Source organism: Thalia democratica, chromosome 9, assembly GCF_965202585.1.
Source record: "Thalia democratica chromosome 9, ktThaDemo2.hap1.1, whole genome shotgun sequence".
NCBI lineage: Eukaryota > Metazoa > Chordata > Thaliacea > Salpida > Salpidae > Thalia > Thalia democratica.
Window position 1 is genome coordinate 12,847,436 of NC_139173.1, and position 27,563 is coordinate 12,874,998.

The 27,563-nt window shown below is 25.3% G+C and overlaps 1 protein-coding gene across 1 annotated transcript; it reads right to left on the reverse strand.

Moving 5' to 3' along the window:
• Positions 1-8,270: 8,270 nt before the first annotated feature.
• Positions 8,271-13,381, reverse strand: LOC145844501 (neo-calmodulin-like). Its single transcript, XM_082951901.1, has 3 exons — positions 13,245-13,381; positions 10,112-10,281; positions 8,271-8,765 (listed from the first exon to the last, which is right to left on the reverse strand). The coding sequence occupies exons 1-3, from the start codon at positions 13,348-13,350 to the stop codon at positions 8,583-8,585; spliced, it is 459 nt and encodes a 152-aa protein (XP_082808027.1). The 5' UTR covers positions 13,351-13,381; the 3' UTR covers positions 8,271-8,582.
• Between the last annotated feature and the right edge of the window lie 14,182 nt (positions 13,382-27,563).

The following is a 27,563-nucleotide window of genomic DNA, read 5'->3' on the forward strand; positions in this document are numbered from 1 at the left end:
ATTCTAAATATACCGGTATAGCAAAACGCTATAGTCAAAACTGGGACTGAAAAATTAATTTCAAATTCATAAATTTTTTTAGCATTTAACTACCAACAACATTTTTATTAATTTGGTACTAAGGTAAGGTGTTAATGTGTACCTCTTAAAATATAAGCCATAAAAAATATACTGTATCTTCCTATAATTAAACCAATTGATTAGTAATTATGGCTTGTATTTTAGTAAATAAACATAATCACTTATTTTACTTTCTATTCTTTACTAGTATTTATAGACTTATAATTTTATACAGAGCTCTGCGGAACCGTGTTTACTTACATAAAGAAACATATATCATTTCAATAAAGAAAAGTACTGTGCAAATTGTTTTTATTATATCTAAGAGATACTTCTATAGTTTATTGAACGATATAAAAACACTAAAAATATTTAGTCCTATGACCTAGTGCACGAAGAACCTTTCGGTTATCGGTTTTCGTCACACAACGGATACCTTATAATGTCTTGTCCAGGACATAGATATATACTCAGTACATGAATTTTTTTTTGCTTGTTTTTCTAATTTACGTTAGTTTTTACTGACTCCATAAAGCTGTTTATATTTATTTACAGTGAGTTTCCATTAGTAGAATAAAGTAATTGCGTGCAAAGCAGTTATTTTGTTATCGATTTTTGGTACTTAACGCTTTGTTATGTAATTTCTGTTTTTTTAGTTTAGACCAAAAAAATATTAAAAACATATTTATATATAAAGCATTTAGTATGATTGACTCCTGTTTATGTACTTACTTACAAAACCACAAGCAACACAGCAAAGAACGTAAAGTCTATTTATTGTACTTTGATCATGGTAGTTAAAAGAACAACTAATTTCTATTCCGTCTAAAAATGCTCTTGATCCAAATCCAATATAAGGAAGTCCTGAGAACAGCATCCTAAAAAATAGTTTGCTTTAGTTTTAATGTTTTATGTGAATGCTTTAACTTTTTTTTTAATTCACAGTAAATAACTTAAAACTTACTTCTGATTCAAAATAATTTCAAAGATAAAAGTAAGTTTATAAACTGTTATATAACAGTGAAAAAAAATCTGCTTTAATAACTTTACCATGTAATTAAATATTATCTTAATAAATATTAAAAAAGCTCAATACTAACCAATAACTTTTCTGAATCTTATATATTTTAAGTAAATTATATTTATAAGTACTCTAAATTATTTACAATACGTACAAGTATTATAAATGTGTAAAGTCTCTATTTTAAGTTATTAATAAAACAATTACTAAATTAAGTATAAAATATTTAAAGACATATTAAGTAAGGCTATTATTAAAACACATAAATTTAAGCAAAAATGCTTGATTTTCGTGTTTTTATATAAAACATTTTAATTGTTAGAGCGTTTTAAATTTAACTTTTATAATAACTAAGTAGCAGTTATAGTTACATACAAAAAACTGTCAGTTTAAATTATATGATAAATATTATAAAAAGTTTTATAGTAAAATAGAAATATTAAGTTTTAATTTTAAAAAACTTACGCGAGCAGCCATACTGACAAAAGTTTCAAAAAAATTACATGAGCTTTAGGATTGTAGGACTTAGGACTTCTAATTATAAAATACTTTTCTAAAGCAATTTCTGTAAGTACGAAAATCTGAGAATACGCAAAAATTCCGTCCAAAAATGATGACAGTTCGCACACTATAAAAAAATATACATTACAAAATTGCATAGCTCAAAATATAATACCAATGTAAGCGTAAATTTGGTTATTATAGCTAATGAAAGTAAACGTACATAATGCATCTGTTTGTTAAAACAACTTTAAGTTGCGACTCTACTATTTATAAAGCTTGTAAAAGTTTAGAACTAGTATTTTTTAAAAAGCATTTAATACTACACTTATTTAACTTTAAAAAAATATTATTCTTTAAATCAAACCCTTTAACAAGCTATTTGTTTGTGATTTTAACAACTTTACTTAAATGTTTTTAGCTTAATTTTGTTTTCTTTTCAAACATTATTGCTGAAACTATCAGGTTGTTCGAAGTTATAAAGTTTTTCAATTTATGTAAAATAAAACTTAAGTATTTTAGAAAATATAAAAAGTTGTTCTTACTAAACATGCTTGGTCTCCATGTTCTATGAAAGCAAGCATCTATCTTCAATGGAAACATTGAAACAATTCCAAGGTCAGAAATTGTTAAAGAAATTAAATTAAGGTTGAAAAGTTTTAAGCGCTTGTTATTAAACATCCTGTAGAAAGGTTTTTAAAGTTTGTGTAAAAACCTTGTGCTTCACAAAAACTACTTTTTTAGTTACTAAAGTATGCAATACAACCAAGCTTTTCGAATTAAACTTATTTTAGTAGATATTGTTCAATTTTAAACTTGTAAGCAAACAATTGTAAAGGAGTAAAGTAGTTTAATTAATGCTCTTTTTTTTTAAAGAAAATGAATAAAACAATAAAAATAATAAAGTAGCGAGAAACATTGTAGAAATTAATACAAACTTCTAAGACTTTTAAAAACTTATAATTGTTTTGTTAGTTTTTTCTTTTTTATAAATCTTATTGTAACTTTTTTTTAATTTTACTTTAAATGAATTAATAAATTAGCTTTATGACTTATCATATCTTTTATTAAACAAAAACATGTGTAGGTGATTAATTTTATGAAATTCAAAAGGTAAATAATTTATTACAAAACAATAGGATCTATTTAAGTATCAATTCAACTTACTTATTATACATAGCAAGTATAGCAAAGTTGGCTACTAAGCTACAAATACCAACAACTAGAATAAGAGTTCCGATCAAGTCAAACCAAAATATTTCAACGATAGCCATTTTAGAATGCTAAGTATAGTATGTTTTCTGTAGAATTTTTTTTTTTAGTATTGACATAAATACTAATACAAGTAAACTATTTTATCTAATTTAAATTTCATATGTATGCGCTATTGTTAAAAAAATTTTAAATAAAAAATATACTCTAAAGTGTCAAAAAAAATATTTTTCAATAAAGTCATAAAACTTTTTTTAATGACTTATTTTAATTATTAAATTAATAACTTCACTGTAGTTTCCTTTTTCTTTTCGAAGTATTGTATTTTTCCTTTCCGTTAGAATTTGTGATAAGAAATTTATCGAGCAGAAGAGTATATTGTCACAAAAAAAAGTGTTTTACCAATATGATGTCCTAAAAAAAAATGATTTAATATGAGCTGTTGTCGATATTAAAAAACTTTATAATAGTTTGTTTTATTATACTAGCAGTTAATACACTGAAAGTATACTTGAGATAAAATATTTTTGTGAAAATAGATATTTTATACGATTTCAGTTTTCCTGACACATACATTTCAAACAAAAACTTATCTAGAGTATTCGATTGAAATTAAAATCTGAGTTTTTGTTTAAAAAATCAGTTAAGACTTTATAGTTTGACTGCTCAGCACGCGAAACAATAGTAAATATATTTAAAATAATTTTTCAAACGAACCTTTGATTGTTTTTCGCAGTGTCGAAAAATTTTAAGTACTTACGTAAGATTTTGTGATAGTTTATTTTAAAATTTATCGAGGAAGTTCAAATTTTTATTTCAAACCTTAACACTATTTTCTTAGTATAAATTTAACATTTTAATAAATCTAATCTTATCTCTATAATATATATATTCTTAAATTTAACATCTTTAAAGTTTATTAACTTATGATACAGAACATTTTAGTTTGTGTATTGTTAAAAAGTTAAACAAAGTTAACTAATATAAACAATAGCAAATTTTCTGTTTAAAACTATTGTAGAAAAAGTATTGAAGTATGCAAAAAGGTCATTAATCGGAAACTAAAAGTGTATGCAAAAACGGTGGTTGATTTAAAAGTTAAACAATTAAAATACATATTTTTGCTATTCGTAGTCATAAAAATTGTAAAAAGTAAGGCTTTAAACAGCATTTACCTCGGCCATCATCAACAAAGTTGAGATGCTTTGCGCAATCAACAATGTAAGGCTTAAAATTGTTAAAAAAATAATGGCGTTTTTTTAAAGATAATTGTAAATATCTCTACTCTACTACTTAAAAAAAGACTATGTGAGCAGAATTACTTAGAAAAATAAGTTTTTTTGTGGTATTGAGCAAATGTAAAGGTTTTTATAAACATAGATATTTATATATATAATATAAACAAATTATATAGTCTCCTTCTTTTACTGTACCGACATATGTTTCTGTGTGTTAATCCGTTAACACACAGAAACATATGTCGGTAAAATAAAAGAAGGGTACTGTATAATTTATTTTTATTATATATTCCAGTAAACTTGTTTCACTAGGATCTTTTGTTAACAAACACTTAAATTTATATTTTGAATAGTTAAATATATTTATGTATATTTATAGCTCGATTGTTTTTGTTAAAGTTTTTATTTTATAAAAGCAACGACGAATTTTTTATGTATAACTGACTATTCTTAAGTATAATAACTGTAACCTTTATTGTAAAAAAATTAACATTACTTTTAGTTGTAAAAAACTTTAAAACGTTCTGAGAATATTTAGATAAAAAATAAAATTTAGAAATAGTTTGAAAACTGTCAATTAAAACTAACTAGTACAGTATATATTGCTATAACTACAGTTACTACAACTTTATATTACATTAATTTTTAATATTAATATTTTTACATGATATGATTTAGTATAAATGTACTAATCTTTATTTCAAATGGCTTACAAAACTATAACAAGAATTCTTCTTTTGATTTAAATTTAGAAAAGTTAATATGGAATTTAACAATATACTATAATTATCAACATGACCAAAAGAAAGTTTTATATTTTTAAACCATCTTTCTAATAAACTGTTTTTCAAAGCTTTAAACCGTCATACCATGAAGTATTGTAATTGTTGACTTAATATTTCTCTTACTTATTATTTAAAAATCTATAGTACAAACAACAATTGTTAGTTTTCAAAGATTTATTAAAACTGAGCAAAAAATCTTTAAAGCTTTTTTTATTTAGAATGTCTTAATTTTGAAAAATTGTTAGTACTTTTTTCAATGTTTTTTTTTTATTTGTAAAGACAAGTAATTTTATCGTTTTTAGAAAAGTTACACCTTATTTTTGATTTAATACAAAAAGACCGTTAGTCATTAAATTTTCATATAAAAATCTCAGAACTCTTGAAACTAAAAATTAAGAGTGTTGAATAAATATCTAATTGTTTTTAGACCTTAATTGTTAAAAAGATTAGTGAATTATTTTTCTTACAGTGTTTTAACTATAACTTCTTTTTTTACAAATCTAAATCTAAGTGTTGAAAAAGCTTAAATGTATTTAAATTTAACTAAACAGTTTTTTTTTTGTTCAAAAATATTTACTTTATTTAATTTAAGTAACAGTTTGTAGCTCTATTTAATTTTTATTATTGTAATTTAATAGGTATGTTTTTAGATTAGACTAAAATAATTTTAGCTTTATATTTTTTATTATTTATTTGTTCTAAAAAGTAACATAAAAAAAATTTAAAGCTTTAAAACAGAAAACTTAAATTTTAATTTTGTAAATACTATTAAAATTTCAAATAACAAAAAAGATCATAAATTAAAGTTTTTTTTTTAATTGATTTTATAAGCTGTGATAAACTATGTGGTTAAATTTTTTCAGTAAACGATTTTTTTTGCAAACTTTAATTTTTTAATAGTTCTACTTAAATTGACTAAAAATAATTTTTCACTGAATGAAACTTTTGATGACATATCAAAATGATTTTAAAATCAAGTAAAAACATAAATAATAAATAAGTATATTACATTTAAATATTTCCTTATTTCCTAGTTTGAAAATTATACTTTAGTTACTGTATAATTTTACTTTAAGTGTAACATATAAAACGATTGAATAAAAACTATAAGTTGTTTTAAAATATTAAAATATAAACAAGCTTTAGCAATTAATTTTACGAAAAAAAAACCAAACTAATAACTTTACTACTAATTTCTCTTACGACTTTTGATAATTATGAGTGCACCAAAGCAAAGGCTTATAAATACTTACACGATTAGATTTACGAACAAAAAAAGAAAATAGTTGGTCAACCGGACTTAACAGACTGATTTTAAAAATTTTGTATTTTGTAATTTCAATAAAGTGTGAAATAAAGGTAAAAATCAATCATCATTGTTTGTTTATTGCTATTCAAATTAAACCAGGATACATTTATGAGTTTAAACAACAACTGCCAGGTGACGATTGCATAATTTTGAGAGTTAAGTGTCTAAATATCTTCGTAATTTTTTCCAAACTATAATGATTGTAAAGTTTATTCGAGCTTCATTTTTTAACTTTCTTTTATTCTACACATGGCTAACTTTATTATACTAGTTGTATACCTTAATCCAAAAAAAAAAACTAAATAAAATAGATTTAACAAACATAAAGTATCATAATAACTCTCATTGAGATTAAGCTAGTTTTGGAATTTTATTATCGTTAGTTAAACAATTTAAGATTTTTTGAGACTTATAGTTTAAGTAATTGTAAGTTATATAAACTAATGAGAGTTGATGCGCTAAATATAAATAAAGTAAATAAATATTTAAATACTAATAACAACTGTTACAATTTACAAAATAAAAAAAACATAATCTAATTTTTAAATAGATCATTGTTTATTTAGCTAAATTATGATATAAATTAAAAAACAGTAATTAAAAATATAACTGCTTTATACTTATAACAAAAAGATGACCTATTTTATTTTGAAGAGACAAACTGAAAATTTATACTGCTTTGTCTTTTATACCTTAATATTTTTTTCTAAAAATAAAAAAAAAAACAAGCTAAAATGCGCTTATATAGTTGTGAAAACTTAAGATTCCAATAAATAACGCTGAAAATTTACTTTTAATAAAATAGTTTTTTATTATAAACTATCCATTCTAGTTTCTGCAACTTTACTTTAAGCATGTTTATAACAACTTTTTATGAGTGTAAAAATGTTTCTTAAAATTTTTGCACTGTTTAAAAGGTCTTCTTATCATTATAAAAACTGTTGCATAAGTTTTGTAAGTACTTTACTTGCTGTTTACATTTCAGCAAGTATCGTAAAAAAAGTCAATTTCAATAAACTATCATTAGAGTTTAAAAGCAAAAACAACAATCATACTTTTACTAAAAATCTTTTTATTACGTGAATAACGTTAAAAATTAAATACCACATTTATTTTCAAACTCTTTAATCGTGTTTCAATAAAGTAAATACATTTTATTTTATAATAATATAAAACGTTGTTTTTAAACTTAGTTACTAAAAAGTATAATAAAACTTTTCTCAGAAAATAATATTTTTAATGAACCTTTATTGTTTCGTTAAAATAGTAAACTTTAGATGTTTTACGATGATCACTTTATTAAAACACCTTTAAATAAAATGTTCAATTGTGGTCAAAAAATTTAATATTAAAAAAAAAAAGCATTGTTGTAAAAATAAGCTGGAAGAAAATCTTTAAATTATGCATTGCTTTATAACCCTTAACTTTTGTCAAACATTTTAAACATTGACACAGTAAAAAACTAAATCAAGTTTAGATAAATATAATATTATAATTACTTTTTGTTTCAGTTAAACTTACTTTTTCTTAAATTATATAATTTTGTATTGAATAATCGTATAGGTTATATCGTAAAAATTAGAAATATATTTTAAAAACTTTTGCAAAATTACTTAGGATTATTTTTCAATTTCAATTTGTGATTTTTACTTCTTTATTTGCGTTGTAAACTTTTATTAGTAAAAGTTAGAATTACAAGTTTTCTCAGATTCTACAAATGAATTTATAAAAAGACTACGTTCAATGCTGAAATAATTATTAAACTATTTTTTTATTACAAATTTTCATATTTTTAATTATAAAACTTTGTTTATATCTATATTATACACAGTAGTCAATATTTATTTAAACTATATATATTTCTGCAATTTTATTTTAATCTTCAAGCCGTTCTAAATTTATTTCGTATTTAGTCTAAGACTAGTTTTTATATTTATTAACCTTCGTTTTTTCTGAAATATTGAACTTAAGTATATTTATATAGAATAATGATATTTTCTTTATAAGTGTAACATTGTAAAAAAACTTTTTGTATTTAAAGTTGTTCTAAAAAGAGAGCTTATAATTAGCATGAAAATTATATTAATAAATTTTAGTCATAAGAAAGACAAAAATTACATTTTTTTGACGTTTTTGTTTAAAAAATTTACTTGAAACAAAAAATGTTCAATTTATGTTTTCAAAACATAGTTTAGAAATTTCATAACACAATAAAAATCAAAAAAGTCATATAATTGACGAACTTTCTTTTCAAAAATTAGACAAGTGATTATGTTTTTTAAATTTTTAGAAAAACGTCTGAAAAAAATTATTTTAGACTACCACAAAATCTAAAAGTGCCAAAAAGTCATAACTTTGCCAAACCGTAAAAGGTGAAAAATATTCTTTAAGTTTTACTTTGTTTTAAAAGTTATATATCTTTATCGTTGTCAATTTATTAAAGAGCTTCTTAAGTTTTAAAGTTGATGATGAGTTAAAAGCTTCACGAAACTGCTGTATCTAATTTTGCCTTCCTTTTTAGGATCAAGCAATTTCATCATTTTTTCAGCTTCTTCAAGTTTCAATTTCTCACCGTAGCAGGTTAAAACAGTCTTCATTTTTTCACAACTTACGTAGCCGGTATTACCTTTATCAAAAACCTAAAAAAAACCTTAAGTACTTTTTAATGTTATAATGATATATAAAAGCTAGTTACATCCGAGAGTTATGTAAAGTTTAAATAAAAACTTTAGATAATTTAATTAAAATGTCCTAAAAATAAACTAACTTTAATAAAATTCGATAAAATGTTGTTACAAATCGATGAAAGTAATTAAACTGATTTTTTAGTTACAATAACTTGAAAAAAAAACTAATTAATATGGATTGACTTTTTTAAAACATGTGTTTAGTAATAATTATTGCAAAGATATAACTTAAGCTTTTTAATTATATCTTGTAGAATTTTTTTCAGTTAGCTTTTAAATCTAAGATATATTTATTTTATCGTAGACCGCCACTGAAAATATTTTTATTTATTTGAACATTAGTTGATCAATCATCTAAAGTAAAAATTGTGAAAAACTATTTTTGATACATTATTATATTTTCTTGTTCTACTACATATAAGTTGTTTTTTTTACAAATTAGTTTTTTTTTTTTATTAAATTTAAGGAAAAAAAAAACATAACAAAAATTAAACTGCTTATTTAAAAAAAAAACTTAGTTTAATGTTTTCAGTAGATATGTTAAAAGATTAATGTTATGATAATTAAAGAAATTATTACAACAATATGATAAAAGTATGATGAATATATTTTTTACAAAAAAAGTTCACAAATTTATTAAAAGAAGATAAACATAATTGTTTGTTCATCTAAGCTTTTTAAAAGTATAAGAAGTTTTTGCTCCCTGAATAAAAACCTATAAAGCTCAAATATAGTTCAGTTAATATCAAACGCTTTCTTATGAAGCTTCATTATAAAATGTTAGAATTTATATAACCTGTCATAAAAAATGATATTATGTAAGTCATTTATTATAAAAATATTATTAAAGTAATAAGCAATAATTTTTTGGTAGCTTGTGCGAAGATTGTAATTGTAAAAGCACAATATTTCTCTATTACAAAAATTAACAAAGACAAACATAAATACTTTAAGTTTTACATAGAACTATGTAAAATTTTTTGTTTATATTTGAAATATAAACGTTTAGTTTAGATTAATTTTAAAACAAGTTTTAAATAGTTTATTAGTAGTAAAAACTATTTAGTTTTATTCAATAAGAATTTGATTTTTATTTATTTCGTCGACAAAAAAAGCGTTCAAAAATTTTGGTCTAATGACCTGGTGTACGAAGATACCTTTCAGTTATCGAGTCATACACCACGGATACAGTTTAGTGTCTTGTCCAGGACTATCACAACTTTAAGAAACTTCTCTTACTAATTTTTGGATTTCTAACACTTTTTTACAATACTTTTAATTATAAACTTCAAAGAAACCTTAAAAGCTTCTTTAATGGCTTCTTTTTGATCATATAAATTGATTTTTATTTGCATAAGACTGAGAAATTCGTTGAAATCAATGCAATTGTCACCATCCCTGTCAAATTCTAAGATCATCTGATCAACCTCCGTGAAAGATAAGCTATGTCCTAGCCTATTCATAATTCCTATGGAAACATTTTTATTAGATTACTTAAAAAAAAATATTTTTTAACCTAAGTTATAAGATTTAGTGTTGTGTAAAAAATATATTCAAAAATACTTTTATATAATTTGTAAAACTTTTATTAATAAATATCTCGTAAATATCTTCATAAATAGGAAAACATTAAGTAACTTGTCAGTTGTCAAAACTCAGAGTTATTCTTTTATAAATTAAGAAAATGTCCATCACAAAACTTTATAATTTTTTTATATAGTTATCATTACATACGTAGCATATCTTTCATTAATTACTAATTATATATAATTTGTTTGGATAGATAAATAAATAAACATGTTTTTAACTAAGTAAAAAGTTATTTTCACATTTATTAGTTTTTTTTTTGATAGAGTCCTAAAGTAAAATTTGTGTGTGATTTAAGTTTAAGTTGACTAATAAATATTTTAACACAATAATAACAGCAGTGAGTTTAAAATCATTCATAGAGTATAGATTACTTCGATAAAAACTTAAATATGAACTCTTTTGATTATTATTTTTATAAAGTTTTTATTGTATTGTATACAAAGAAGAAGGTGCTTATAGGTAGTAGAACAAGATAAAATATCAGCGCTCAAATATTTCGGTCAAGTGACCTATAAGATTTTATATAAAAAACATCTTTAACAGATTTCTTTAAACACATTTAAAATTTTTACTATTTTGTATATAAATTTGTTTTTGTAAGCATTGTAAAAAATCAAACCTTGTCTATTTTACTCAGAGACAAATAATAGTTTTGTTTAGAATTTAGTTAAAGTTTAATATTAATTTTCAAAACTTTTATTTTTCAAACAAAAATTGAAAGGTCAGACCTAGGTTTACCATAAATTTTGATAGAAAATGTATTATCAATAAATTAGATAAAACTTTAGTTAAAACTGTTCCATATTGAATGTTTTAATCTTTGAAATTAAAGTGAGATCACTTTCTTAAGCTTTGAAGTTGCCTTTGTTTGAAGTTCTTTTTAAAAGATTAAAAACCTGCTTTACACATCAAAAAGATCAAAAACTTATTATGTATTTTTTATTTCTTTAATATGTAATATGTCAAAAATCTACTATAATTTAAGGTTTAAAAGAGTAGTTGTAACCATAATTGCTATAATTCATAGCTATTTATTTGCGCATACATAAATTGCGTTCTAATTCATAATGAAGCTATCATAACTTGTAAAAAATATTTCATAAAATTCTTTATTAAACCAAAAAAAATAGTGTTAATTTTAATTAAATAACAAAACATAAAACAGCTTAAAATTAAGATATTTCAAAAGTATTTAAAATCATATTCCTTAACATGTATAATAAATTATTTCTGTAAGGTAGTTGGTTAATTTTGTGTGCAAAATATTTCAATTATTGTGCAATTTTTATACAAAATTTTAGATTTTATGGCGCTTGAAAAGTTTTTCCTTCAACATTACTAAGTTATATTTTTTAGTTGACAACAAATATTTTATTTAATGAATTTATTTTTTCAACACTATATATCTGAAAAATACTCAAAAGTAATTTTATTTCTTAAAGTTTACTTAGAAAACTAAACTTAAAATTTACAAGGATATGTTGTTATATATGTGTTTTTTAAATGTTATATACTTGTACGACGTTTGTTTGAAATCCTTTGAAAAATCTCTCAAATAAAACTCTTTGCAGATTTGCAAATAATTTTTACTTTAGTTTATTTAAGTTTTTGTTTAATAATAAATTAAGTAAGTTTTACTTAACAAAGTTATAAGCTCTATTAGTTTATGATAAACAAAAAACTTTGAAACAAAAATGCTGAATAACAAAAAAACTAGCGTTTAGCTTTTCTGGTTAACGTGTACATAATAGTTCTTTAAGTGTTGGATATGATTATAAAATTTCATTATATTTTATATTTCGTTATATCTGGTCACATGCAAGGTATAGTGCAATGTCTAATTCATAAATTTTGTAAAAAGCTATACTGAAAAAATATTTTAACTACTGATATTAAATTGATCAGTTTATAAAATTTTAAACTTGAAAAAAAGTCATTTTGGTAAAAGTTTAAATATGCTTTGATACTTTTTACAAAGTACTGAACTGTATATAGTATATATTAACGACAAAAAAGGCGCTCAGAATAAGTTAAGTCAGGGACCTAGTGTACAAAAAAACCTTTCGGTTATCGAGTCGTACGCTAATTGAATACCTTTTAACTTCTTGTCCAGGACAAATACCAGCAAAAAAAAAAAACTTCAAAACTTTTTTAGATGAAATTATTTGAAAGTTAAACCTTGTAATTGTTTTTCTATTATGTACACATGATTTTAAATAATTAAAATAGACAATCTTATTAGTTAACACTTTAGTTATGTATACACTATATTTAAGTATATATATAGTATTCTAAGTATACTATTCCATTACTTTTGATAAAAAAATTCTTGTGTTTTGTAAAAACTATAAACTTTTTCGCTTGAAAGTTTTAATATAATTAAAGTATTGAGACTAAGTAGACAATATATAAAAAACAATTTAAGTTTGTGAAAATATTTTTTTTAAGATTCTGTCATACTTTTTTACGTTTAATTCTTTCGTTTACTACTTTAGATTATTTTTGTGTTTTATGGTTAAAAATACACTTTTTAGTTTAGTTAAAATGTTTTATTACTTATATACTAAATGTATATCAAAAGTCATCTTCAATAAGTATACTTTAAAAAACTTAACAAAATTTTAAAAAAATGTTTACTAATTAATATACCATATTTTTTTAACTAATCAGACTCTTTTTATAAAAGTTTCTAGTATAAAACTATAAAGTTACTCCCTGTAAAAAAATTTCCTATATATATTTTCTGTTAAACTTGATTTAAGTTTTAGATTTTAGTATTAAAATATATATTTTCTTTAGGTTGGTATAAGAAAAAGTTTATATTATTTTTTTTAATTGTACCTGATAACTCAATGGCAGTGATTTTTCCGTCTCCGTCTCTATCAAATAAGATAAACGCTTCCTTGAATTGCAAAATTTGTTTATTGGTGTACTTTTTTTTCGGCATAATGTTTAATATAGGTCAAATATTAACCCTTTAAAGAATTTTAACGAATTAATTTAGATATTCAAAAAGTACTATTTAAACATTTACAAATTTGTTTATTTGGTACAAGTGTAGTTTTAAGATACAAAAAACTTAACCTATATCTATTTTATTTATAAATTCTATATAGATTTTATTTATACTTTATAAAATAAACAACTATATTTTTTTATACAATAAACTACATAAGCAAACTTGTAAACCTACTTAAAAGTTTTATTTTGATAGCAATAACTACCTACCTATACCTACCTAAAAACTTTTTTTTGGCATTAGTAACCATTTATTAAGAGTTATTTCAATTTAATATAAAAAGTATTTTATAAAAAATACTTTTGTTTTCTTTCGTAAATTTTTAAAATATTACAATGTTTTGATCTTAATTTACTTAGTCTTTTAAGTTAACTAACAAAATAACTAGAAGTTTAAAAAATATAAAGCTACAACATAAGTTTTTAAATCACAGAAACCATTTTGAGAAAGATCTTACTTTTATACAGCTTAAAAGTGTAAAACGACTTATATTGGTTGAAAAAATGCCAATAAAAAATACTTAATATGCTCCAGTGATTTCAAAGACCTTTTTTCATTATGTAGGAAGTGATGTAGAAAATTAAATTAATATGTTCAATCTATATTCAAAGCAAATGTAATTTTACAAATAATTATATTCTTTTAATTTATCTTAAATACTTTATAAAAAAGTTTTAAATTTATAAAGGTACAATGCATACAGTTCATTAAAAATACGTTCAATTTAAGAAATAAACAAACGAATTCTTTTTCTTTTAGAAAATATGTTGTTTAGTCTAAAGTAACTTAAATACAAAATTTACTCTTACAGAATTCAAATTAATTTATTCAATAAACAGTGTTATTCGACACATAAATAACATATCCTTGTAAATCTTAAGTTAAGTTTTTTAAGTACACAATTCGAAAAAAAATATAACGATGTCTGTCAGCTGCAATTTTGTTTATAAAAAGCTAATTATCGCCCTTAAATATATTTTTTTACTAAAAACATTTAAGCATCATCATACAATTTAAAGAATACAGTTTAGGCTAACTAAGTTCAAATTAATTACAAACTTTTTATTTTTATAAATAAACAAATTGTAAACAAATATTTGAAGTTATAAGTTATTATTGAGATTATTATACATTGATTTTTTCAAAGTTTTTTTGAATCATATGTTCATAATATTTTTTATAACTAAAACAGTTTTGATTTATTTCATGTTATAATTAAAAAAAATAGTTTTGATATTCTTATTACTATCGCCTAACGTTATAAAGTTTAGCTTAGTAGTTGTTAACTTTATTTATTGCATAACATTTTGCTCTATTCTAGATTTGAAGTTATCTTTTTTATTTAAGCAATTACGTACTAAATAGTTTTTACTGTATAGTTGTATTTCATTAAAATTAAAAAAAAAAGTTTTTATATGTTGTTTACTCGTAAGTTTTTACTAAGTAAAATTATCAAAGTCTAGTTTTAGTACCTTTCTACGTTATCATTTAAAACACTTATGACTATTTTTGATAAAACTAATCATAATAAAACTATTTTATTCTCCTCTGGAAGTAGAGATCTTTGTACAATGTTTTCAATTAATCAAAACATATAATAATAATAATAATAATAATAATAATAATAATAATAATAATAATAATAATAATAATAATAATAATAATAATAATAATAATAATAATAATAATAATAATAATAATAATAATAGTAATAATAATAATAATAATAATAATAATAATAATAATAATAATAATAATAATAAAATTAAAAATAATAATAATAATAATAATAATAATAATAATAATAATAATAATAATAATAATAATAATAATAATAATAATAATAATAATAATAATAATAATAATAATAATAATAATAATAATAATAATAATAATAATGATAATGATAATGATAATAATAATAATAATAATAATAATAATAATAATAATAATAATAATAATAATAATAATAATAATAATAATAATAATAATAATAATAATAATAATAATAATAACAATAATAATAATAATAATAATGTTAATAATAATAATAATAATAATAATAATAATAATAATAATAATAATAATAATAATAATAATAATAATAATAATAATAATAATAATAATAATAATAATAATAATAATAATAATAATAATAATAATAAAAATAATAATAATAATAATAATAATAATAATAATAATAAAACAAGTTTAGTTAAAAAGCAAATGTTTGCTTTTAAGTAGAAAATTAAACGTATGTTAAGTCAAATATTAAATTATTCATACCATATTTACCGATTCTAAATTATTTTTGATTTTACTTTAACTTTTAAAAAAATGTATTAATAAATAACTATATATGTTCTTAGTTATGTTTTTCTTAAATTAAATACTCGTTAGAAAACTATTATGTCAAAACAATTTGTCAAGTAAGAAAACTTTAGTACATATCCATCCATACTTGAAATATTATGCAACTCTTTAAATTAAGTAAATGTTGAACTCATCAACTATATTTTGCATGTAGAGCTTACAAGGATGATCAAGTATGTAAAATCCCTTGTTTCTGAGGGTAAATTTTCTTTCTTACTACATATCGTAATTGAGGGTAATTTTTTTTGATTAAAAGTTATGTAAATTAATGTCAGTTAATTATCTTTTCATTTATATATCAGTAATTAATTGTAAATTTTAAAGTTAAAAAACTCTTTAGTTTTTAACAACTTTTTTTATTTCTACAAGCTTGAGGTTTAAAATGTTTTTTTTTTTGTAATTGTTATCGATGAAAATGTAAAACAAAAGTATTTATGATTAAACATAATGGGGGTAAATTTTGGTAGTTACTTTCCATAAAAGGGTAAGGTATGAAAGAAAAATTAAGAATTGCTGATATAGAGCTTACATTGATGATTAAGTTTGAAAGTTTCTCAATTTATGTTAAGCAATAATAATAAACTGTAGAAGGTATCAATTGTAAAATTTAGATTGAAATAATTTCAAACACTCTCGTCAGATTTAAAAAAACCTGTCTTTTGTTGACTTACATGAAAATTTGTTACACTTTGTTCGTATATGTTCTCTATTCTATAACGATCATGTTTGTTTTGTTTAAAAGTCAATACCAATAATAAAACGTAGTAAAACTTTGATCAAACCGTAACATTTAAATAATTTAAAAGAAATGTTTCTTTTTGTAATTAAAAGTATGAGTTAATCTAAAGTTTGACAAACTAATAGGTGTTTTCATCTGAAGAATTCTATGGTTAACTTTAGTTTATTTTCATTTTACAAAAACTTTTTGTTTTTCTATATATTGTTTTCTACTTACGTTTTTTACTTCTAGAAATAATTACCTTTGGTTATCTTGAGTAATTTAATAAATACCCATAACTAAAGGACTTGAAAACTTAAGATAATTGAAATTTTAAAATTCGTCAGAACTCGATTCAAGCTAAGACATTCATTTGAATTTATATGGATCAAACTGTCAAATAATTAGCTGACTAAGCTAAACGCAAGTACATAAAATACTAATAAACAAATTATTTAAAACTTAAATAATGGTAATTTAACTAAATAATTATATTGTTACCATTTAAGCAATAACCATTTTGGTTGCTAAACAATTTTCGATTATAAAGTTGTGCTTAACTAAGTGCCCAAACTATAAAACTTAAAAAATAATCAATGAATGTATTTGACATTAATAATTTCAAATAATTCTTGACGCTTTTATATTTTTGTTATTAAGTCACTACTCAACAATCTTCAGTTATATTTGGATCTTTTCAAATTTTTTCCAACAAACAGAACGCAAGCGCAAGCATGTTGGGCGAGTGGAGCGTTTTATTTTGCGCGCTGTTCATCGCCAAAGCAGGAGCTCAGGTGCTATCGGGAGAAGAGGTGGTGCGGCAGCAGGATCAGCCGAATCACCTGGTTTACCTTGCAATACAACTAGATTCGATAAACGAACAATCTGAGTGTGGCGGTTCGCTAATCAACGAGCTGTGGGTGCTGACAGCCGCGCACTGCTTGGACAATTTGATAGGCGATGATTACATCGAGATTTTTGCGGGTGAATTGAGGCCTTTCATCAAGAACAAGAGCGCTTACCGGCAGTATATAAAAAGCAGAAGATAGATTTACCATTTCGGCTACGTTGGAGGATCAGCCAAGGACGATATAGGGATGGTCTTGGCCGAAACGAAGTTCATCTTCAACAATTTCGTCAGTCCGGCGGTTTTCGCCAGCACGGTGAATAAAGATCCTGAGGTTGAGAAAGATCTGGGTTCGGTGATGAGGTTTTACGGGTGGGCATCTCCCACTTACAAAGACATTCCTTTTGAAGATGGGCGGCTGCGCTACGGCTTCATTATTTTGAACACACGCGATGGTGGGCTGATGAACCTGCATGGCTCGGAAGAGCACTGCAGCAATCCTTGGTTCGAAGCCGGCTGCCTGGAGTTCAACAACCCGACGGAAGGCGACAGCGGCGGGCCGGTCACCTTCGAAGGCCGCCCGGAAGTGCACGATGTGGTGAGCCATGCAAACGAGGAGGTTGTTTGGCATAAAACCGACATCGACGTGGTCAGAGTCCTGCACTACGTGGACGATTTCATAAGTAGGGAGCTGAATACTTACACGCCCGAGCAGACGATCCACCAGACCAGCGTGCACGAAGATCCCGGGTTCTACGTCGTGCTGCTGGTCAAGCGCGTGTCGGCTTCGAGTGGAGAAAGCTTTGCGAGGTGCAGCGGCGCTTTTCTGAGGATGAACAACGAAAACGGAAATTTCGTCGTCACCGGCGGCCACTGCTTGAATGAGGAGAAGGGCAAGATCGAATCAGTTCAGGCGACATTCTTTCCGTCAAGAGGGAACAGGCGAGAAAAAATGGCGACTTCCTGGTACCGAAACGGCAACGTCGCGCTGGTTTACTTTCAAGAAGGTTTAACTATCCCGATTTACTTATAATGTTACTTATACGCGCGATGCTGGTTATTATCTGACTCCGTGCGCGTTATAAGTATTTATCGGTGATGTTATTTAAATGTTTAGATATGACTTAGCTAAGTTATTTAGCTAAGTCGACTTAATGAATTGCGAACTAAACTTAGAATATTTTTTAAGCTTAGTTTAATTAAATAGTTAGATTGTTAGAATGCTTAACTAATTGTATATAAGAAATCGAGTCTAGAAACACAAATTGTATTGAAATGAATATAAACTGCGATACATGATAACAAAATATACAAACAAGCTATTCCAATTTACAAGTTAATATAAAAAACAGTCGCCTTCGTACAAGAAGTACGAGGCGACCACAATCTTTTTAAACAATATACTATCAGCACAAAGGTAAAACTAGACTGACTAGAAACTCGCGTTTTACTCAACTTAAGCATTTTTTGAGAGAAAAGGAAGAAGGAACAGCGATGCTGTTACATTCTCTCGACTTAAACCCGCTATTTCGGAGTTCACACTTATCTCTAAGAAAATATGGTCTTTAATTATTTTTGAATTTGTAAAAAACATTAAAAAAACTTCTAATATAGAAGTATAAATGAAATATGACCGTCGACTATCGTCGACTTCTCTTGTTATTTGTAAAAATTATTATTTTTATTTGTAAGTGCTTTCAGTTTCGTAAATGACGCGTAGAAGAAAAAAGTTTTAACAATTTACAAAAATGAAAAAAACTGAAAGAATTTTTAGAATCTCATTCGCCAGTAGTGCTCGCGAGTCGTTGTTTCCCGTAGACGCTATTCGTGCATTCTCGGTCTCCTCATCTGTACTCCACTCGGTCGCTTTGCTGATAGTGGATCAGATCTCTTTGTCACCTTCGCCGACTTGTTGACGACTTTCGATTTCTCGAGCCGTTTTCGTGCGAAGTTCAAAAAAAGTTTAAGCAAAAATATAAAGAAAATACTATTTCAAGTATTTTCAAGTACTTTTAAGTATGTTTATAAGAAACTTAAAAAACATTTATAGCTTCAGTTTAAACTAATTATTCGTTATAAAAACTTTTAGTATATTAAAAACATTTCACATTCAACATGAGTTAGTTGACAAAACAAACAATTATATTCATTTCAAAAGCTTAAACTTAATTTCGTAAAAATATATAGCTCCTGAACTTTATACTTATTTATAAAACTTTAATATTCTAAGAAAGTTAAAAACAAAGTTGTTGTTAGCGTTTAAATGTTGAATAAGATATTTAATAGCTCAAATGACCTTATTAAAATTGTGTTTTTATAAGTAAGCTGAAGTGTATAACAACAAAAAACAAGGCAATAAACCTTCTTAACATCAATCACTAAGGTTACTATAGTTCAACTGTAGATTTATAGTTCAAGTTTGAACATAAGTTGTTGGTAAAAAACAAATTGAAATAAAGCTTAACAATTTAAGGCAATTTTTTATATTAGTAAGAGCTCAAAATAAAATTTCAAGTTAAAGAATAAACTTTAAAAATACTCCTTCAATTTCTTATGACTCGATTTCGTCCTAAGCTTTGTTCAGAAAGCTTCTTAGACTAGCTGTCTGCCATAATTAAATAAAATAAATTACTATTTGGTGGTCTTAACTTTGCGTTTAAAAGTTCATTACTTATTTGGTGGTTTTAACGTTTTGCTGTAAAAGTTAATTAACCGTAAAGTTTCAATAACATCTTAGTTTAATTTTCCAGCGGTGAAAAATAGCGTCTGAACAAAAACTCAAAGTTTTGCAACGGTTTCTGACGAGTATTTCGATTTTGATATGTTTAAAACGCCATCGGTGAAAAATGAACCAAAATAATTCTCGATTAGTTTTAAAAATGCGTGCAATAGTGTTTAAAGAATTTTCGATAATAAAATTTTTAAAGCCCCATCGATGGAAAATGAACCAAAATAATTTTCGATTAGTTTTAAAAATGCGTGCGATAGTGTTTAAGAAATTTTCGATTTTAAAACGCCATTTGTGAGAAATAAGCCGAATTAAATCGTGGTTTGTTTTTAAAAATCTGCTCTAAGCTAATTTCTAAAGGTTTTTTCTTATTCGCATTCGTTTTGCGTTTAGAGTGAGATGTTTTTTTTCGTAAGAATTCGCGATTAGTTTTAACATTTATTTTAGTATTGCCGTTTTGTGCCGTCGCTGCTGTGCTTTTGTTTAGAGAATGGGGCAACTTTCGTGCGTTTGCTTCTTTGCTGGACGTATTAACGCTGGAAGAAAAGTTTGTAGTCGCTGCTGTGCTTCCTTTTATGATTGGCTCTGTTTCTGCATCCTTATCTGATGGTGCAAGTAATGCTTGTGTTCTCACGGGTGGAGACGGCTCTATGTAAGCCTCTATATCGGCCGTTGGCTTGAACTGTTCTGGCTTTGGCTGCAGTTTTCCAGCTTTTTGGAATTGCCCGACGTGGTATTGGCTATGATGGCTCTGATCGTTGCTGGCGGTCGTGGAGGTACTGGCTGCTGTGGCTCTGACTGTTGACTCTGGCCCTGTCGATTCTGGCTGCGGTTGCCTGGACCGTTGGGACTGCCCGTTTTGGTGCTGGTTGGCCTGGCTCTGATCTTTGGCTTTGGTCGTTGACTCTGGCCTTGGTGATTCTGGCCGTGGTTGCTCAGAACTTTGGTTCTTAATAGATATTTTTGTTGCATTACTTGACGAAGTACTGGTGACGTCATAATTTGGTATGGCGACAGCGCGATTGCGTTTTGATTCTCTAGCAGCTTCACTTCGATCGAGTGCGGCTCTTTCGGCTTCTAATTCGCGTAATTCTTGTAAGGATTTGGTTTGGGTGAATCAGACGAGGAAAACTCTGTTATTAATGTTTTATATTTGTCTTGTTTAAATTCCTCCCAGTCCCTATAAAGTTGGCATCTATTAAGCCTAAAATAAAGTATATCCATGATAGTATTAGATTTTGTTTAAAGTCTTAATAAAGTTTTAAACTAATTTTGGGTCACAACTACGAAAAGTAGAAAATAAAAAGAAGTTATGGACTTAAATAAGGTACGTGTTACACAACTAGGGTTCACCATTTAACTATCCCGATTTACTTATAATGTTACTTATACGCGCGATGCTGGTTATTATCTGACTCCGTGCGCGTTATAAGTATTTATCGGTGATGTTATTTAAATGTTTAGATATGACTTAGCTAAGTTATTTAGCTAAGTCGACTTAATGAATTGCGAACTAAACTTAGACTATTTTTTAAGCTTAGTTTAATTAAATAGTTAGATTGTTAGAATGCTTAACTAATTGTATATAAGAAATCGAGTCTAGAAACACAAATTGTATTGAAATGAATATAAACTGCGATACATGATAACAAAATATACAAACAAGCTATTCCAATTTACAAGTTAATATAAAAAACAGTCGCCTTCGTACAAGAAGTACGAGGCAACCACAATCTTTTTAAACAATATACTATCAGCACAAAGGTAAAACTAGACTGACTAGAAACTCGCGTTTTACTCAACTTAAGCATTTTTTGAGAGAAAAGGAAGAAAGAACAGCGATGCTGTTACAAAGGCTTCGATGACGTGCACGTGCTCCGGCTACCGACGAGCGATTTATTGGATCAGGTGATAGCCTTGAGGCGGCACAAAATGAGGCTGACCTTCTTCAACCCGCTGCTGGGAGAATTCAAAAACAAGGAGGAAGCGCTGGTAGGCAGGCTGCAGACGATGGATGCCAAGTTTATCAGCATGCGCGGTGGCGAGCTCGAAGCGAAGGCGGACATGGGATTCACGCACCACTCGGCCGTCGTTTACTACCGGGCTGCCGACGGAGCTGGCCGTGGAGAAAGCGAGCGGGTGCTGGCGGTGGAGCTGTACGATAAGAACCACGTTGTCAACAAATTCGCCATGATCGACAAGGACAACAGAGAATGGTTGTTGGAGTGCATGAGGAAGGTTGGGGCGAGCGAGCAGGGACGGGACTTAAGGAAACTTTGCGGCTAATAAGAACTTTACTGTGTGTGTGTGGAAGGATAAAAATGTTTTATAAGATAAAGTAAATAATAAAACGGTAGTGTTAAAAAAAATCTGTTTGTAAATGTGTGTTTTTACATAACAGTTTATAATTTAAAGTATGTAAGTAAGAAAAATATCCGTGTTAAAAACTATTTTACAACATTTTTTTTATAACATTTCTATGTCTACCTTTGATTGAAAAAAACATTTAACGTAGTAAAAACTATTTATAAAAAAAGTTTTGCTTCTTTTTTCAATAAAATTTTCAATTCTGTAACCATACTCTCCTTTACTCTATATTGTTTAATAAGACACTTGAAACAAAATCACTTACAAACTTCTGGCTTTGCTGCACAAATCATATATAATCTTATCTGTTATATTATAAATTTATTGACCACAAAAGATAAAATGAACCTCAAAAACTCTGCCTTAAGGACCTGGTGTACAGAAAGACTTTATGGTAACCGAGCTACACACCACTTTAAAATAGCCGTTACACTTTCTTGTAATAAGAGTCATGTTATGCATTAGTAGTTCAAACAAATATTTCTGTTAGTTTTAGATATTCAAAAAAACTTTGAACGAAATGTACAAAATTCTAAAGTACAATTACTTTTTAGAAGGTGTTTTAAAAACTAAACTGTTAGAAGTATCTAAGTAATTAAGTTTATCAGGGAACACAAAGTAGTATTAAAGATATTTGTTTCTATTAGTATATGTTACCGATTTTTCAGCATAAGAATCTTCAAGAAGCTGTTCGATTTTATCAATGATCATTTCAAATTCTCCGTCATCATAATTATCTTTGACGACATTATCCATTTAGCCAAAGTCAAAGTCTTAATCAAAACAATCGGAAGTTGAATTATTGTTATATTTTTGATGTAGTTTACACAACCATTTAAGATAAAAATTTATTTATTTTTATAATTATAATCTTTACTAAAAGCCTCAAAGCGCACACCATTCTGCATAAGTTTGTAATATACTTTTTTATTACAAAAATGTTGTGTTTTTATATATCAAAGTGTTTTTTCCATTTATTGCATTAAACCGATAACTGATTCATCAAAACATTATAAACTACCAAACGTTAATACATTAATAAGTTGTTTAAGTTTTGTACTAAGAGATTTCAAGTATTGATTGATTAGTATTAAACTGAGTTTTATTACTTGACAATTTATTTTGTTGTTATAGTTTTCCATTGGGTATTTAAATAAAGTAAAAATTAACTAACAATACATTTAAACGTGCTTTTTAAATTGTAATATACAATGATTTTTATAAAGATAAGAAATGACTAACTAAATTCATGACTTTACTTAATATATTTTATTTCAAATTAACTAAAATTTTTGGTTTTGGAAAATATTAGATTAGTCCGACACTTTATTGCTTATTTCTTTACAGATTTTTTAAAAGTTCATAACAAAAGTTATGAAAAATTTTTACATTTATATAAAAATTGCTAACTAATGTACAAAATTAAAACTTTGAAATATTTATAAAAATGTTTTAGTCTCTCATTGAATTTTTCTTATTATTTCTATGCTATTTACATTTCTACAAAACAAATGTAAAAATATATATAATATATGATTGAATAACTATTTACGGAAAAAAACAGTGGCAATTATTTTCTAAATGCTATAAAATATGAAAAAGCTATTGTTAAATGCTAAGCTTACTCTTGAAGTTGGTAAATTTTAACCCTCATTTTAAAACAAGTTGTATGTCTTTTACTGCAAAAGCGAGAAAGTTGTCAGATTAAAACATAAGTAAACCGCCTTAGAACTTGATTTCGTAAATAAAAGCTCTAAAATTGGGTATCCGTCAAATTTGCACGAGCTTACAAAATTGCACGAGGGGACAAAATTGCACGAGTGCACAAAACTGCACGAAGATACTTTTGCACGAGGGGATAAAATGGCACGAAGATACTTTTGCACGAAGGGTCACTTTTGCACGAAGACACTTTTGCACGAGCAGACAACTTTGCACGGTGAAATTTTTGCACGGATTAAACTTTTATTTATTTTTAAACTTTTTTATTAATTTAATTTCCATTAAAAAAATATTATTTTTACTATTACTGTTACCCCTAACCCTTACCCTCGGTTGGTAGCTTTTTTATTTTTTAATTAATTTATTTTGTTTTTTTTTGTAATATTTTTTATTAGTTTTTATTTTATTTTAATTTTTACTATCACTGTTATCCCTAACCCTTACCCTCGGTCAGTAAGTTTTTTTTTGTAATTATTTATCAGTTTTTTTTCTGTCTTTTTTTTACTCTCGTGCAAAAATGTAGCTCGTGCAAAATTGACCCATGCAAAATCATTTTCGTGCAATTTTGTTCCGTCGTGCAATATAATGCCCTCGTGCAAATTTGGTTTCGTACAAATTTGGCTTCGTGTAATTTTTTGCTCTCGTGCAGTTTTGTTCTCGTGCAATTTAGTCTCCTCGTGCAACTTTGTCTTCGTGCAATTTAGACCCGTTCCCCTTAAATTAGTTTTATACAACACAGATAAATATTTTTTAGACTAATGGTTTTTGTTAATTTAATTTTTTATTACTATAGAAAATTATTATAATATTTTAATTAAAGCTTTAATGAATGGTAGATATAAAATAAAAGATAAAAAACTCATCTAATCAAATAAACTTATACTCACTATAGTTTCGTATCTATTATTAATAAAGTATTTATCATTTCAAAAAACATTTTAAAGTAGACTTGCTTGTACAGAAATAAACTTACCTATTTTACTAAAACTGATTTTTTATCTTAGAGTTTTTCTATAAATTTGAAACTGTTACGCTAATAGTTTTAAATATTATGTTTAGTGTTTTGTTAAGACGCTATTGACAACAAAAACTTACTCGTTTCGACTGCTTCAATGTTAAAGAGATAATTTTCGAAAATAGTTTAAAAATGTGAGTTTAAGTTTCTTAATTGCTTTTAGTGTATGGTACAAACTTTTTTATATTGCAAGATTTGAAATTAAAATCATTAATTGTAATTGGTCTGTTTAAAGTTCATATAATAGTCAAAATTACGTTAGTTCTTTTATCTAAGTCATAAGAACTTTTTAAATTTAACTATATACAAACATGTCGTTATTTAAAATATTTAGTCATATTTTATGGATAGGTCACTTACTTTTAAAACTTCAAGTTTGTGCAACTCATTTAAAACTTTTTTAATTAACTTTTCATTATATTATTTTTATTTTTTTTATTTAAGTGAACGAACTTATTCAGTTTTGTAAAGTTTCTACTTAGTAAGTTTTAAACCATTGCAAGATAAGCCTATATATTCAAAATTTTGAAAGTACTCTAAAATTCTATTGCTTATAGTTTTTTTTTAATTTTAGAATTGAACTTACTAAAATACTAAGTAAAAAGTAAAGTAAAAAGTTAAAAATTTAAGTTAAATTTGGGGTTGAACAACTTTATCATTTATTTAAAATGTTTTACTTAAACAGAAGCCTGAAAACTTTAAACCTTAGTTTTTAATGTATTTATGTATGTAAGCTTAGAACAAAAACTTTAATTTACTGAAAACTATGGTGCATTAAAGCTATATAAAAAAAATATGTAATTTTATTTTAAGTTCTACCAAATAAAAACTTACCTAATTCTGTTGTTAAAAAGAACAGGTCCAAAAATAATAGAACACTTTAAAAGTTTAGAATTTTAGAAACTTAGTTAATAAAAACCCTGCAAATCCTTTGTAAATATCCTGCTAAAATTTCGTTCTAAGTTTGTGGAAGTATAATTTTTAGAAACAGGTCAAAATTGCACGAAAACAAATTTGTACGAAGAGTCAATTTTGCGCGAAGATACTTTTGCACGAAGACAAGTTTGCACGAGGGGACAACATTTTACTGAGGGTAAATTTTGCACGAGTGACAGTTTTGCACAGAGGGTCATTTTTGCACATAAGTAAAAAAAAAAGTTATGAAAAAGTACTAAAAAAGAAACTGTTAGATAAGTTAATAAAAAAAAACAAGGAGAAAAAAAAGTTACAGTCTGAGGGTAAGGGTTAGGGGTAACAGTAATAGTAAAAAAAAACAAAACTAATAAAAATTAATATTGAAAAAATAACAAAAAGTTAAATTAAATAAATTAACAAAAAAAAAAGAAAAAGCTACCGACCGAGGGTAAGGGTTAGTGGTAACAGTGATAGTATAATAAAATAAAAAACAAATAATAACTAATATAATTGTCCTAAATTGTTCCAAATAATAACTAAAATACTTGTCTTAGGCATGACGTTAAACTGTTCTGGTGTATGACTTGATAACCGAAAGGTTTTTTGTACACCAGGTCCTTTGACCAAACCTTTTGAGTGTATTTTTTGTCGTTTAATAAATAATAATATAGAAATAAAAAATATAAATTACTTAATAAAAAAGTAAAAAGAAAAAATAAGTTACCGACCGAAGGTAAGGGTTACTGGTAAAATTGGTCGTAAAAACTAAAATTAATTTGATATTAATTAATAAAATAAAGTACAAAACAAAAATTATCAAAAAATTAGGTAAAAGTTAAAAAAATTTCAACTTGTGCAAAAATGTCTACAAACAAAATTGACCCTCCGTGCAAAAGTGTCTTTGTGCAATTTTCTGCCCTCGTGCAATTTTGTACGCTCGTGAAAATTTTACACCTAACCATAATTTTTTAATAAATACTGTACTTATTACGTAGGATTTAATAACTAATATAGTATAGATCTTAAGTAAAAACAATTTGCTTTTTTCTTTAATTAAAACCTAGAACAACTGTTTTTGTTAAAGCTTAAACAGTACATAGTAGATAGGTAGAAAATATTACATGAAAACTAGGTTTTCGAAAAATATTTTAACAATACATCAACTTATAAGATAAAAAAAAAACTACTTTCCTTAATCTATTTTTGTTTATTAAATTTTAATTACTTTTAAAAAATACTCTAAATTTATTACAATAAATTTTTTTTATGCAATCAACAAAAAAAAAATTATGCAAAAAGTATTAAATTTTATCTATCTTTAAGTGTTGAAAATGGAAGTAACTAAAAAAGATATTAAAAAACTCTTCTGGAATTTTCTCATTACTCTTCTTTCAAAGCATAAATGTTTTACATAAAATTATAAAAAACCTTACTGTTTAAAAAATTCGAAATTATT